An 11,717-nucleotide genomic window follows, 5' to 3' on the forward strand; every position below is an offset into this window, starting at 1 on the left:
TGTCGATTGAAACTTCGATTAATCGATTTATCGATAACCAGAATCAGTTGTGTTTCCATTTGTTTTTAGTCATTTAAACTCCAAAATCGTGGCTGGTGTGTGGTTTTATTAATCTCCCAAATAGTTGATCTTTCCTTTTGATTCTAATTGTTTGTTATCTTTCAATTAATAGATCTTGAACAATTGATCTAAATGTCAGTTAATTTGGTTCCTCGTCTCGGTTTGTCTCTATCAAAACGACTCATCTCATCAACATCATGTCGATTAGATATCTTCACCATTCAAGACGAAAAGGACTTCAAATCCAAAGTGATCAACAATAAGAAACCGGTCATTGTTGATTTCTACGCTACGTAAGTAATCAATTAATTGTTCTCTCATTAGTTCAATTGTTCATTCCATTCTATTTGTTACGTTATGATGAACAGTTTTATATTCTCTCCATTATGACCATGTTTTCTTTTCTTTTCAATTCTTCTTTTCTATGTCATGTTTCCCTTTTCTTTGGTCTTCTTTCTGAAGTTGGTGTAATCCATGTAAACAATTAACTCCACGACTGGAAACTGCAATGGCGAATCAATCGGAGAAGATAGATCTTGCAAAAGTAGATGTTGATAACCATGAGGAACTTGCTGGTCAATACAAAGTAATTCAATCTAATCTTCTTTCATCATATGTTTCAAATCATTTCTTCAATCGTCATTTTATTTGTTGATATTGTTGTTTCATTCTTGAGGATCTCTCGTATCTTTTATTACTCTTACATCTTTAATTTGAGGCAATATTTTCAGACATTGATAATTTTGTACTTTGATCATTCATCTGATTCTACAAGATAATCTTTTATTGCTCTCACCTTTCATCATAACTGTTTGATAATCAATTTCCGTTATCTATGATATTAATCTAATCTTGCGGTTTGTTATTAATAATAACATAAAATGACGATTGTTGTTTGGAATGTTTTGATTAGTTGTTTCCATAGAAATTTACTAACTGATTATTTCTTTCTCGTTTTCTTCAGGTCAGTTCAGTCCCTTCAGTATTTGCAATTAAAGATGGAAAAGTCGTAGATTCATTCGTTGGGAACATCGATGACGATCAACTTCGTGCCTTTGTTCACAAATTGTCCGAATAGTTAAACACTATCACAATGTTGGTTTTCCTTTGCCCCAACTTTGACAGATCATTTTTTTTTCTTCTGTGTGATTTAAGCAATTTCCTCAATTTCGATCTAATTGCGAAGCACAATTCCCAACTACTCCATCTAGATAAATTAAATCGATGGCGAATTACCAAAGAGCAAAAGCCATCACTCACCAATTAATTTAGATTTTTTTGTTTGATAGTTTCCTTTTTTTTGATTTCTCATAATTTCTCATTGTCATCTTCGAAACAACCGATGATAATAGCATATTGTGAATACACGAATTACTGTAAAGATGAATATTCAGTTAACTATTATTATCATGGTCTTAGTAGTCCAACTGATTAAAATCAATATGAAAATAACTGTAAGAAATAAACGTCCTTTATTTAACACTTAATTACAACAGATAAATCGGTTCCATTTCGTTCAAGAAAATTATCAAAAAAATCCAACGAATAACATGATCACAATTACTTTTTACAACTTTTTGTTTTCGAAAAAAAAATGAAAAACAATTAAACCTTCAAATCGCGAGGAATCAAAGCGGGTTCAGAGTGAGTTCTCTTTAAATAGTGATTGAAATGGTGTCCATCATGGTAATCACTGTCTTCCTCCTCGTCTTCATATTCTGATCCATGTTCAGAGTAATCGGTTCTCACTTCAGATCTTGAATGAACAGGGTATTGATTCACTTCATCATCTTCGTCATTATAATAATCATATTCATCATTTGAATCATTTCTGCTCGACCTGTTGATCTCATAAAGTAATTTGAATTCCAATTGTTCATCCGTTTCATCTGATTCTTTATCGAGATTCTCATCTACTTGCGGTTCTTTTAGTTCCTTTTTCGACTTTTTTTCTTGTTCAGCTGATTTTCGTCTTTCATTTTCTTTTATCATTTTCCAACGTTTCTCAATCTGTTCCAATGGCACATTTACCTTGAATCGATTTGGAATCGACGATTTACATCGTTTAAACTTCGGTCTATTAACAGCTGCCTCGACATAAGGCTTCGATTTGATGTCAGAACTTTTCAGGCAAATTCGACGATGACTTCCCCTTAAACTTTTGTATTGTTCGTGTTTAGCTGTTGTTCGTCTTATCTCCTTAATCGTTGACTTTGAAGATGATCCCCTGTTGATAATCTTCTTCATCTTATCACTTTGATCAACTGATTGACCTTTTCCAGATCCTTTTCCGTTTGATTTCGCGTCTTTGGTTACATCCTTGCGATTATTAATCGTCTTGCTAACGTTCGAAGAATTTTCCAAAGAATCGATCACAATTAAAGGATTGGTTTCACTAGGCTTTCGATTATTATATTCAATCCTTCCCATTGATTGATCGCTGGTCGTTGATACATGACTTGACCTGGAATTTGGTTCTTTGATTGATTTTCTCCCACTTGATCCATTGAATTGCTTCAACTCAGAAGCTATTGATTTATTAATACTTTCTTTCACCAGTGACAATTGATTATCTACCTTTTTAATTGTCTTCTCTTCACTTTTAATTGTTGACGATAAATTTTTTAAGTTGATTGTATTGTTGTTGTTACTACTGTTAACATCATTGTTAATGGGCATTAATTTACTAGAACTAATATTAGATCCTCCGTTTTCACTTTTCTTTTTGATCACTTCTTTTTCATTAAGGTGATGAGACTTTTTTGATTGTTGCTGATTGTTGTAATTAAAACTTGAGTGTAGATCTTTTTTTAACTTTGATTGTCCAAATGTTGACATTGCAGAGACACTTTTTTGACCCAAACCAGGATTAGGATGATGTATCCGATTGAGCTGATTATAATTACCATGATAATTACCATGATTTTGGTTATTATTATGGTTATTTTTTCTTGAATAGTTGTCACCAAATTGTGAATTATGATCACTATGAGTCTTCATAAATTGTAGAGCCAAATTTTCATCACTGACAGACTGCAAAGAATCACAAGAAATAATCAGTTGAAACATATCGAATGACAATTAAGAATCACCAAATCAAGGTAAAAGATGACAACAACAATAATAAAGCAATTAAAGTGGAAGATACAATCTAAAATAATTGGTATCAATACAACAATGATAAAGATTATCAACAACCAAGAGAGTAAAAAATGCAAGAATTAAGAAATAGTTACATGATTGTAACTGAATTAACGTTTAAGTGTTTTAATCAAGATTGTAAACTCGTCTTGATTGTTGGACTGGTTTAGCCTGATAGGCAATAATAATAATACTTGATGATAATATTGAAAGTTGAGCCCCAATCAGATTGAAAACACTGTTAACTCTAAATGGTGTTGACCATATCGATCGGTAATAATAATACAACAATAATAATGATAAAGGAAATCAACTTTTGTCTGATCAACAGGTTAAATTGTTGACCACTCCTTGGATTATATTCAAACAAAAAGTGATTATCAATCAGCGTGCTGAAGCCGCCGCCCAATGATGAGGATGAAAAGATGATGATAACATGATTAACTTGTGTTCTCTCCCATTCTCATCATTTTTCATCATTTCTTCATCATCGACATTTATCCTGAGAGACTTGAAACCTTCCATTTAAGATGAAACAGATAATATTATTTTCAGCTGATCATCAACTCGATTTCCTCATCATCTTCTTTCCACTTTTCCCCTTCTTTCCTATTCATCTTCCTCATCTTAATTATGTACTTAAAGTTAATCAATCCGTCGATTTGTTGGTTAAAATACATTACAATCACTATTCTTAGTAATATTAACCCACGTTGAAAAGGTCAATCAATCGTCTATTTTCATGCTTATATTTTTACATCCAATCATTAAAAATAATCAATAAAATGAATAAATTATCGTCATGAAATTTTCATGAGATCTTCAATGCTGATAAACATCAGAGGAAGTGCAAGTAAAAGGATTCATTTAACGATAACCAACGATAATAATAATAATAGTTTCTAATTTAAAGGTCGCTCAACAAGATCACCGATCTGTGTTTTCTGGTCACAATTGATTCTTGCAATCAGTTGATCCGGATTCAGAATCCTGGTTAACAGGATACACTAAACAGAAGCAGTTAATTCACCCTGAGGCCATCTAACTTGATTATCATCATCACCATCATCATTATTATTATTATTTTAACCATTTTAATAATCATCGAAAAAGATTTTCTCATTGATTAATATTCATAATCTAAAATTTCTATTATTAAATTTTTCTTTTTTCGTTCTAATCTTATTTTTCTATTATCATTTTCGAAATGATTAGTAAATAGTTATAGTTATTTTTTCCCATAACTAATCTAGTTTACTATTGTTCTGGTATTTTACCATTATCGTAATGTTTACAATTAACCTATTCTACAGGGTGGTAAGAAAATGTGTTCCATTTAATCACTGAATATTGTTAACGAAGGCTGAATTTTCTCATCACCCTGTACTTACCTTGATTATTGGTAAAACCTTCCCTTGATTAGAAGATGAGAGTTTCCTCAATTGATCTGAAATCGAGATGAAAAATAAATAACAATTGTAATTATCACTAAATGAATTCAGTTTCTTTCATCATCATTACGATTGTTATATAATCATTGTTATCATCACAATTATTAAATTCAATATTGATCAACAGTTTGAAAGAAAACAATCAACTTGCTCAACAATAACACAATGCTAATAGCGAATAACCCTAAAAGGATATTAGGTTAATTCTTGAATATTGATTAGCTATTTGATCAGAGGAATGGCAATGTTGTTAATTACTCAAACTCTCCGTTCATTAGTCTTGTTAATCTAATTAATGATCAATTAATATCTTACCATAAAGAAATCGTTCGTACGATCGATACGAATACGAATCATTGAAATCTAACATTCCAGGAGATTTGACTTCTTTTCTGAACTTTTCAACTAATCTTTTCACCAGAACTGGTTCGTTATTTCGGCCACTTCGAATCTGACATCGCTTTAGATCTTGAAGTTCTTGGAATATTTTCCTCTCCAATTGATACCTTTTAGTGTTTTGATTGATTGGTAACATTTGAATAGAAAACAAAAAGGATTAGATTACGTTTAGTTTATTGTTTGATTAATTTCTTAACAATTGATTGTAATATTATCCTAAATTGTTAATAGTGTTGATGGTTTCAACCATCATATTATATTTTATTTAAGTGATGAGGTCAATTGAAAAGGCAAAAGCCTAAAAGTTAATGATATTATTATTATAATTTAACAATTGTTGTTGTTTTTCATCACGAAATCAATTGATTTTTTCTTTAATCATTTAATCGATTGATCAACAAATTAGACCAGCAAAAGTATCGATTAACATGAAAATCAGGTTATTCTCATTTGTTGATTATGTAAACACTTCAATGTTTTCCAATGTCAATGTCATCATTTAATTTTCCTTTTCCTTTTTCTGTTCATGTTTTTCATAAATAAATCATCATGAACAATTTACTATCATAAATTTACTAATTAACTTGCTTATCATTAATATTATCGATTTACTTACTTTCGTAGACTTCGTTCAACTTTGGCCATCATTTCATTGTTTTCTACTCTAATTTGGTCCTTCGTTGGTTTCGCTTCTGATTGAGGTCGTCGAGCCAAATCTAAGCCTCGAGTATCGACCTTTGCAGTCACATGGGATAGATCAATGGGTCCCGATGTTGGTGCTAGTCGATGGTGGAGATGATGAGAGCACCGAGACTCTGAGTGTAGCTTTAGATCACATTTCGAATCCTCTTTACAATTATCACTCGATTTGCTCGATCTTCTCTCTCCAATCAAATGCTTGTCACTCAAATGAAGACGATTAGATTGGTGGTCATTTTGTCGAGAATCCTTTTCCTCATTAGATTGAGAGAGATCGTCATTTTTAACATGATAACTTTCATTTTCCACGGAGTCTTGAGTGTTTGGTGGGTTATTTTGATCGTCGATTAAGTTATCAGCTGACGAATCATCAGAACCAATTATTGGTATTTCATGACTCACAATAGAAGCGATTGAAGCCAATGAACCAGTTGCTGATTCAGTCGTATCTTGGTTATGATCAACAAAAGAATCTTCAGAATATTCAGTTTCAGATGAATTTCCATGAATCTCTTTATTATTTCCATCAAAATCTTCATTATGGTTGTTGATACTTTCATCTGATTCATTTTCCTCTCCGAGTTTATCCTTGACATTATTAGTTCCAATTATTTTCTCACCGTTATAATTATCTTCATCTCCATTAATAACTTGTTCTGTCACCACAACTGATAAATCAACGTCACTTGCATGCGGATGTTTAACAATAGATTTACCAATTAATGAGCGTTTATTGTTGATCTGCCCTGGTTTCAATGTCCCGCGATCAAGTGACCGACTTGTCAATTGTTCTCGGTCATCAGCACCGTCTCTGCTTCGCGATGAGCTTTTTAATTTACTGCGACTGCGATTTTTTGAGCTTTCCCCACTTTCAATTATCCCTCGTGATTTAATTTTGCTCTGGTTACTGTTACTACTTTTAATTGTGTCACTTAAACTGGTTAATCCTTTTTTCTTAGTTGCTAATTGTGTATCACTTTCTCTATCACTTACAAAACTTTGAGATTGATTATCATTTAACAACGATGATGATTGAGATGAATCGGTTGTGCTTAATTTTGTCCTTCTTTTGACTCGTTTCAGAGGAGCTATTTTGTGTTTCGAAACTGTATTCACATAGACATTTGTTATAATCGATTGTGATTGGAATCCTGAGCTCATTGATCGAGAGGCTGAATATGAATAATCGGGTGACGAGCCGTTGTTACGGTAAATTGCTACTTTTCGTTTGGAAATTGATGTGCGAGTTTTCCCATCATCATGATGAGATTCAATTGTTTCCATGTTTGTTATTTTCTGACCAGACTCAGAATTAGAATTAATGTTTGAGTAACAATTATCTCGAGAAGCTGAATGAGATTTCGAAGAATTAGAATAAACTTTGGGTGAGATATAACCTTTGCCAGGACTTTGAGATGATAAACGCTTTTGATGCAATGACCTGATCAAAGTGAGTAGATTAGAAAGAGAGAGAATAGAAATTAATAGAAACTTGTCATGAACCTTATCATGAACGAATTACCTTGAATTTAAATCTAATCTTGATGCTGGAAGAGCTCCATGAAGTAATAGGAATTTGGCACAACTTCGATAATTTTTTTGTAGAGCGCAATCAAGTGGAGTCATTAAATTCCCTTTTGATTTCATTAATGGATTAATTTCCGAACCACAATCAATTAACACTTTACACATTTCAACATTGTTGTCTGTCGCTGCGATGTGAAGTGGACTCCGTCCAATTGTATTCGTTGTATTCACGGCACTTGGAAGTTGTTGAAGAAGCCATCGAACCAATTCTGAAACGAGAAAAATAAAAACATTTCAATTCGATTTCATTGTTTGATTATTTATTCAGAAAATGGTGTTTACCTTTGCGACCAGATTTGATTGCTTCGTGTAAAGGTAAATCGCCCCTGGCATTTCTGTACCAAAGGTTTGCTCCATGCGAGGCGAGAATCTTGATTGTCTCGAACTGCCCTTTGGCAGCACCACAATGAGCAGCCGTTCGTCCTTTAAGATCTTGTCGATTAGGCTCAGATCCAGACACTAGTAGTAATTGGGTACAATCGGCATGACCCAAGGTCACAGCGTAGTATAAAGGTGAACATCCAATCGAATCAGTTGCATCGATCTGAGCACCACACATATTTATAAGAGCTTCGGCCGATTCGACATGACCTCGACTTGACGCACAATGAAGGGCTAATTAGTAGAAATCAAATCAAGTAGATTTACATCATTAATCAATTTTCACTTTCAGTATAATCTCCTTGATTCAAATGGCGATTTGAGATACAATATCAATCGCAACAATAATCAATGTGATTTATTACCTGTTAATCCATCTTTATCACAAGATGAAACATCGGCACCGGAATTGACCAGCATCATAATCGCTTCGCTTGAACCTTAAGATTAATAGATAATAAAAACGAGTTATCTCAAAGATGATTAAATGATTTACTATAAATTCAATAATCGAGTTAATCTGATTGAATCAGTTTGCAAAAACTCAGTGAGACCAAATTTTACCAGGACAGTAAAACGAATGACGATCAATCTTAAAAGTGACTTTTTCGTGATTACAATTGTTTGGAAAACAAGGAAACGAGACATTGACACATTTAAATTTCTTTAATCATTATAACAGAAAGATAATTGAATCATCACGAAAATGATCAAGAAAAATGATTTAAGGCCTCAATTCAAAGATGAAGTTTAATTGTTTCCCTTGACAATTTGATCATTATGAAAGATTAATGATTGACAAGTAACTCTGGTTGGAAAGTGAATACAAATTATCAATCGATTTTAATTGCTGATCAAGTTATTTGGTGACCACAGTCTATTTTCAGAGCTCATTTGTTATTTGGATCAATAATTGTCAAGAATTTATTTGTATCATTAAAATCTAATTACTGTTTAATCAGAGAGGAACTTAATTTTCAACTCGGAATCAGTTTCATTGGAAACTTTCTCATTACAATAATTATTTGAACTCATTTAATTTTAACTATTAATAGTTAATCATTGACAATCAATCAATTTCAACCAAGACTCGCCCTTTTATTCAATTTAGTTACAACTTATCATTACCTTCCGGGCAATTTAATATTATGGAGATTGAAAAATCTAACAATTTACTAATTATTTGTGGCCAATATCAATCGTGCAACTAATTTGGGTATTTACAAAGTCACGCAACAATTGATCATCTAAACTTAATTATAATCAGGACAATTTAACTGTCTCAAAGCGACACAAAAGTGAAATGATCTAATTTCAAAAGGAAAAGTAAATCATCATTCTGAACAATTATGATAACTCGGACAATCAGAATAAATTGTTACCTGAACTCGCAGCCCAAAGAAGTGGCGTTCGTCCATCTTTATCCCGACAATTTGGATCAACTTTTTGATAAGCTAATATTTTTCGCAACACTTTTAATCCGATTCTTACATCTTTGTTTATACTATTGGACGGAGCGGTCATTTGGGCGGCATAATGAACAGGATGAGCACCATAAATATCCGGAAGGGAAGCTGAGGCACCCGATGAGTATAATATATCGAGACAAGATAGTTCGTTGCAAACGGTAGCCCAATGGAAAGCGGTGTGTCCCTCAGTATCACCCGCGTTCAGGAACTGAGTGAACAATTGGTCAGACGGGATCAGCGATTTTACTGACGATGTTAAATAAGTGACCATTGATGTGTTCCCGTTGATAACAGCTAAATGGAGGATCGTGTAGCCGTCGTTGTCCTGATTGATTATCGAGTGAGGTCGAGATTGAATCAATAATTGAGCGCAAAAGATTCCGGTACATTCCGCACAATAGTGTAGCAATGAGCGACCATTTCGATCACGTCCATTGATCAGATCGAGCAATGATTTCCCTTTAATTAAATCTACTAATCGTGATTGTAATGATTTGTGGCAACAATCAAAAAATTCAATTATTTCTGGATTATCTTGACAATCCTGTCCATTTTTTTTGACACTTTCACTATTAAGTTGATTATTACTATTGGCATGATTGTTAACACCATTAAGTTGATCGCTCATTGTTGATCATTTTAAATTGTAATCCATAAACAAATTGATCAACACGATTGAAATTTTCTCGGTACAAACAATTGAAATCACTTTGCTATTAGGTAGACATTGAGGTCTATTAAATTATGAAGGTAATGCAATGAACTAAACTTCATAGTTCAATGATCATGAATTGTCTTTGTCATGGTAATTCTGGTTAATAAATGTTACACATTAGTCAGAATCATGAATTAAAATGAATTTCGTTTCTAAACAAAACAAAAGTTGAAACAATTAAGGGACGTAAATACAAAGTAAATAAATAAAATTCAAATCGCTGTAAAAATTAAGTTCTAACTCATTAAGAAACAGTTTTATTTAGTTAATTGTAATCAAAATATAATCAAATAAATGTCAACAAAATTAACAATTGAATTGTAGCACCAAGAAAATGAACATTGAGTTTATCGAAGTCCTCATGACCTAGAAACATTTCTGTCGTAATAATCTCCATAGAGATGGAAATTGTCATGAGAATTTTGTCTCCCTCTTTCATCATGCTCTCTCTCTCCTCTTTGATTCTCCTTTGTCTCTTTCTCCCTCTCTCACCTGTACCTTCTATTTTTCATCATTTCTTGTCATCCTTATCATCATCAGTTTTAGAATCTCTCTAGTGGAATAAAAAATATTAACTGAATCTGCTCGATGAAATCAGTTACCTATGAACATACTCACTTTTTCATGATGATAATCAGTTAACTGAATCGTCCTCAATTTTAATAATCAGAGGTTCATCATTATTATAACTTTTATTTTTAATCAATACTAAACTCATTCACTTACTCGTATCGTTAATAAATAAATTCATCATTAATTTTTGGTAATCATTTGATTTCATTTTCATTATTGCTTATAATTATTTTCCATCGATCATAACTTATTTAATCAATGGTTAACTTAATTGCTGACCATTTTTAGTTATCGTGGTATAATTTAAGCAAACAAAAATTGTCCATTAACAGACAAACTAATTGATGGAAATGGTTAATAATATTAACAGTATTTGTAATCGATTAGCAAAATAATTATTTCATCATTCACCAAAGTCACATACAATTCATTCAATCAAATTAAATTATTTCCATCATGAAAATAATAGTAATTTTTAAGAAATTTTTTGAACTTTTTTCGTAAATCATATTACTTTCATTTTTCGAATTGTCCTTAGGCTCATAGTTGATCTTGTTTCATTGCGAGAAGGAATAATATTGAAATGAATTTTCAAAAACTCTGTTAACGATTAGCACCGTCGTCGAGAGTAAATGGTAGAAATAATCACCACCAGATGGAAGTTCTGATTCTACGAAATTGGTAATAGAAAATTTGATAATAAAAGTCCTTCGATTCATTGATCTTCTGTCAGAACTCGATGAAGACCAAGAGATAAAAATTAAATTCTATTCAAATTCGACTCGCTATGCATTTGATTAATGTACATTTCGATTGAAGCTCAAGAATTGAAATAAAATGAATGCAATCTAAATGATTGTTCTTTCACCAGTCCTGCTTATTGTTCAAACGAAGTCACGAACATTTTTTTTGAAGAACTGAATTTGCGCTGACGAATCGAATCTGAATGAAAATATTTTCCCCTTTCCCATTAATTGATTAGGACTCATGATTACTGATAGAGATTTATTAATAGTGATTTTAGAATACTAAAATATAAGTAAGTATATTTTTGTTAGGCAGTTGGAGCTCTCCGAGTGACTGGAGATTATCTCGGCTATCGAATGGATTAAAAGTGCCAACATTTTTTCATGATAAAGTTAACATTCCTTCCATAGCTCAAATTTGTTAAAATTTACTGGCCTTTATTTACTACAATGAGCATTCGTGTGATAAATATTAGAAATATCTGGTCATCTCTCC

At 32.2% G+C, this 11,717-nt stretch overlaps 2 protein-coding genes across 2 annotated transcripts; one reads left to right on the forward strand and one right to left on the reverse strand.

The window, feature by feature from the left end:
* The first annotated feature begins 65 nt into the window (after positions 1 to 65).
* LOC128397876 (thioredoxin, mitochondrial-like) lies at positions 66 to 1,547 on the forward strand. Its single transcript, XM_053358646.1, has 3 exons — positions 66 to 353; positions 523 to 646; positions 1,025 to 1,547. The coding sequence occupies exons 1-3, from the start codon at positions 193 to 195 to the stop codon at positions 1,136 to 1,138; spliced, it is 399 nt and encodes a 132-aa protein (XP_053214621.1). The 5' UTR covers positions 66 to 192; the 3' UTR covers positions 1,139 to 1,547.
* On the reverse strand, positions 1,510 to 10,270 carry LOC128397869 (uncharacterized protein DDB_G0287625-like). Its single transcript, XM_053358635.1, has 8 exons — positions 9,101 to 10,270; positions 8,084 to 8,158; positions 7,620 to 7,952; positions 7,273 to 7,546; positions 5,668 to 7,191; positions 4,968 to 5,158; positions 4,593 to 4,648; positions 1,510 to 3,093 (listed from the first exon to the last, which is right to left on the reverse strand). The coding sequence occupies exons 1-8, from the start codon at positions 9,813 to 9,815 to the stop codon at positions 1,666 to 1,668; spliced, it is 4,596 nt and encodes a 1,531-aa protein (XP_053214610.1). The 5' UTR covers positions 9,816 to 10,270; the 3' UTR covers positions 1,510 to 1,665.
* Positions 10,271 to 11,717: the final 1,447 nt, after the last annotated feature.

The sequence above is a fragment of the Panonychus citri genome, unplaced genomic scaffold, assembly GCF_014898815.1.
Source record: "Panonychus citri isolate SS breed McGregor unplaced genomic scaffold, ASM1489881v1 Contig00040, whole genome shotgun sequence".
Taxonomy (NCBI): Eukaryota; Metazoa; Arthropoda; class Arachnida; order Trombidiformes; family Tetranychidae; genus Panonychus; species Panonychus citri.

Bases quoted from the DNA above. Each gene is read 5' to 3' on its own strand.
- LOC128397876 (XM_053358646.1), top strand. From the start codon at position 193: ATGTCAGTTAATTTGGTTCCTCGTCTCGGTTTGTCTCTATCAAAACGA. The intron at 354-522 runs GTAAGTAATCAA...TTCTTTCTGAAG, and splicing joins ATTGTTGATTTCTACGCTAC to TTGGTGTAATCCATGTAAAC. The intron at 647-1,024 runs GTAATTCAATCT...CGTTTTCTTCAG, and splicing joins AACTTGCTGGTCAATACAAA to GTCAGTTCAGTCCCTTCAGT.
- LOC128397869 (XM_053358635.1), bottom strand. From the start codon at position 9,815: ATGAGCGATCAACTTAATGGTGTTAACAATCATGCCAATAGTAATAAT. The intron at 7,547-7,619 runs GTAAACACCATT...TTCTCGTTTCAG, and splicing joins AATCAAATCTGGTCGCAAAG to AATTGGTTCGATGGCTTCTT. The intron at 3,094-4,592 runs GTAAGTACAGGG...GATTCTTTGCAG, and splicing joins AGGTTTTACCAATAATCAAG to TCTGTCAGTGATGAAAATTT.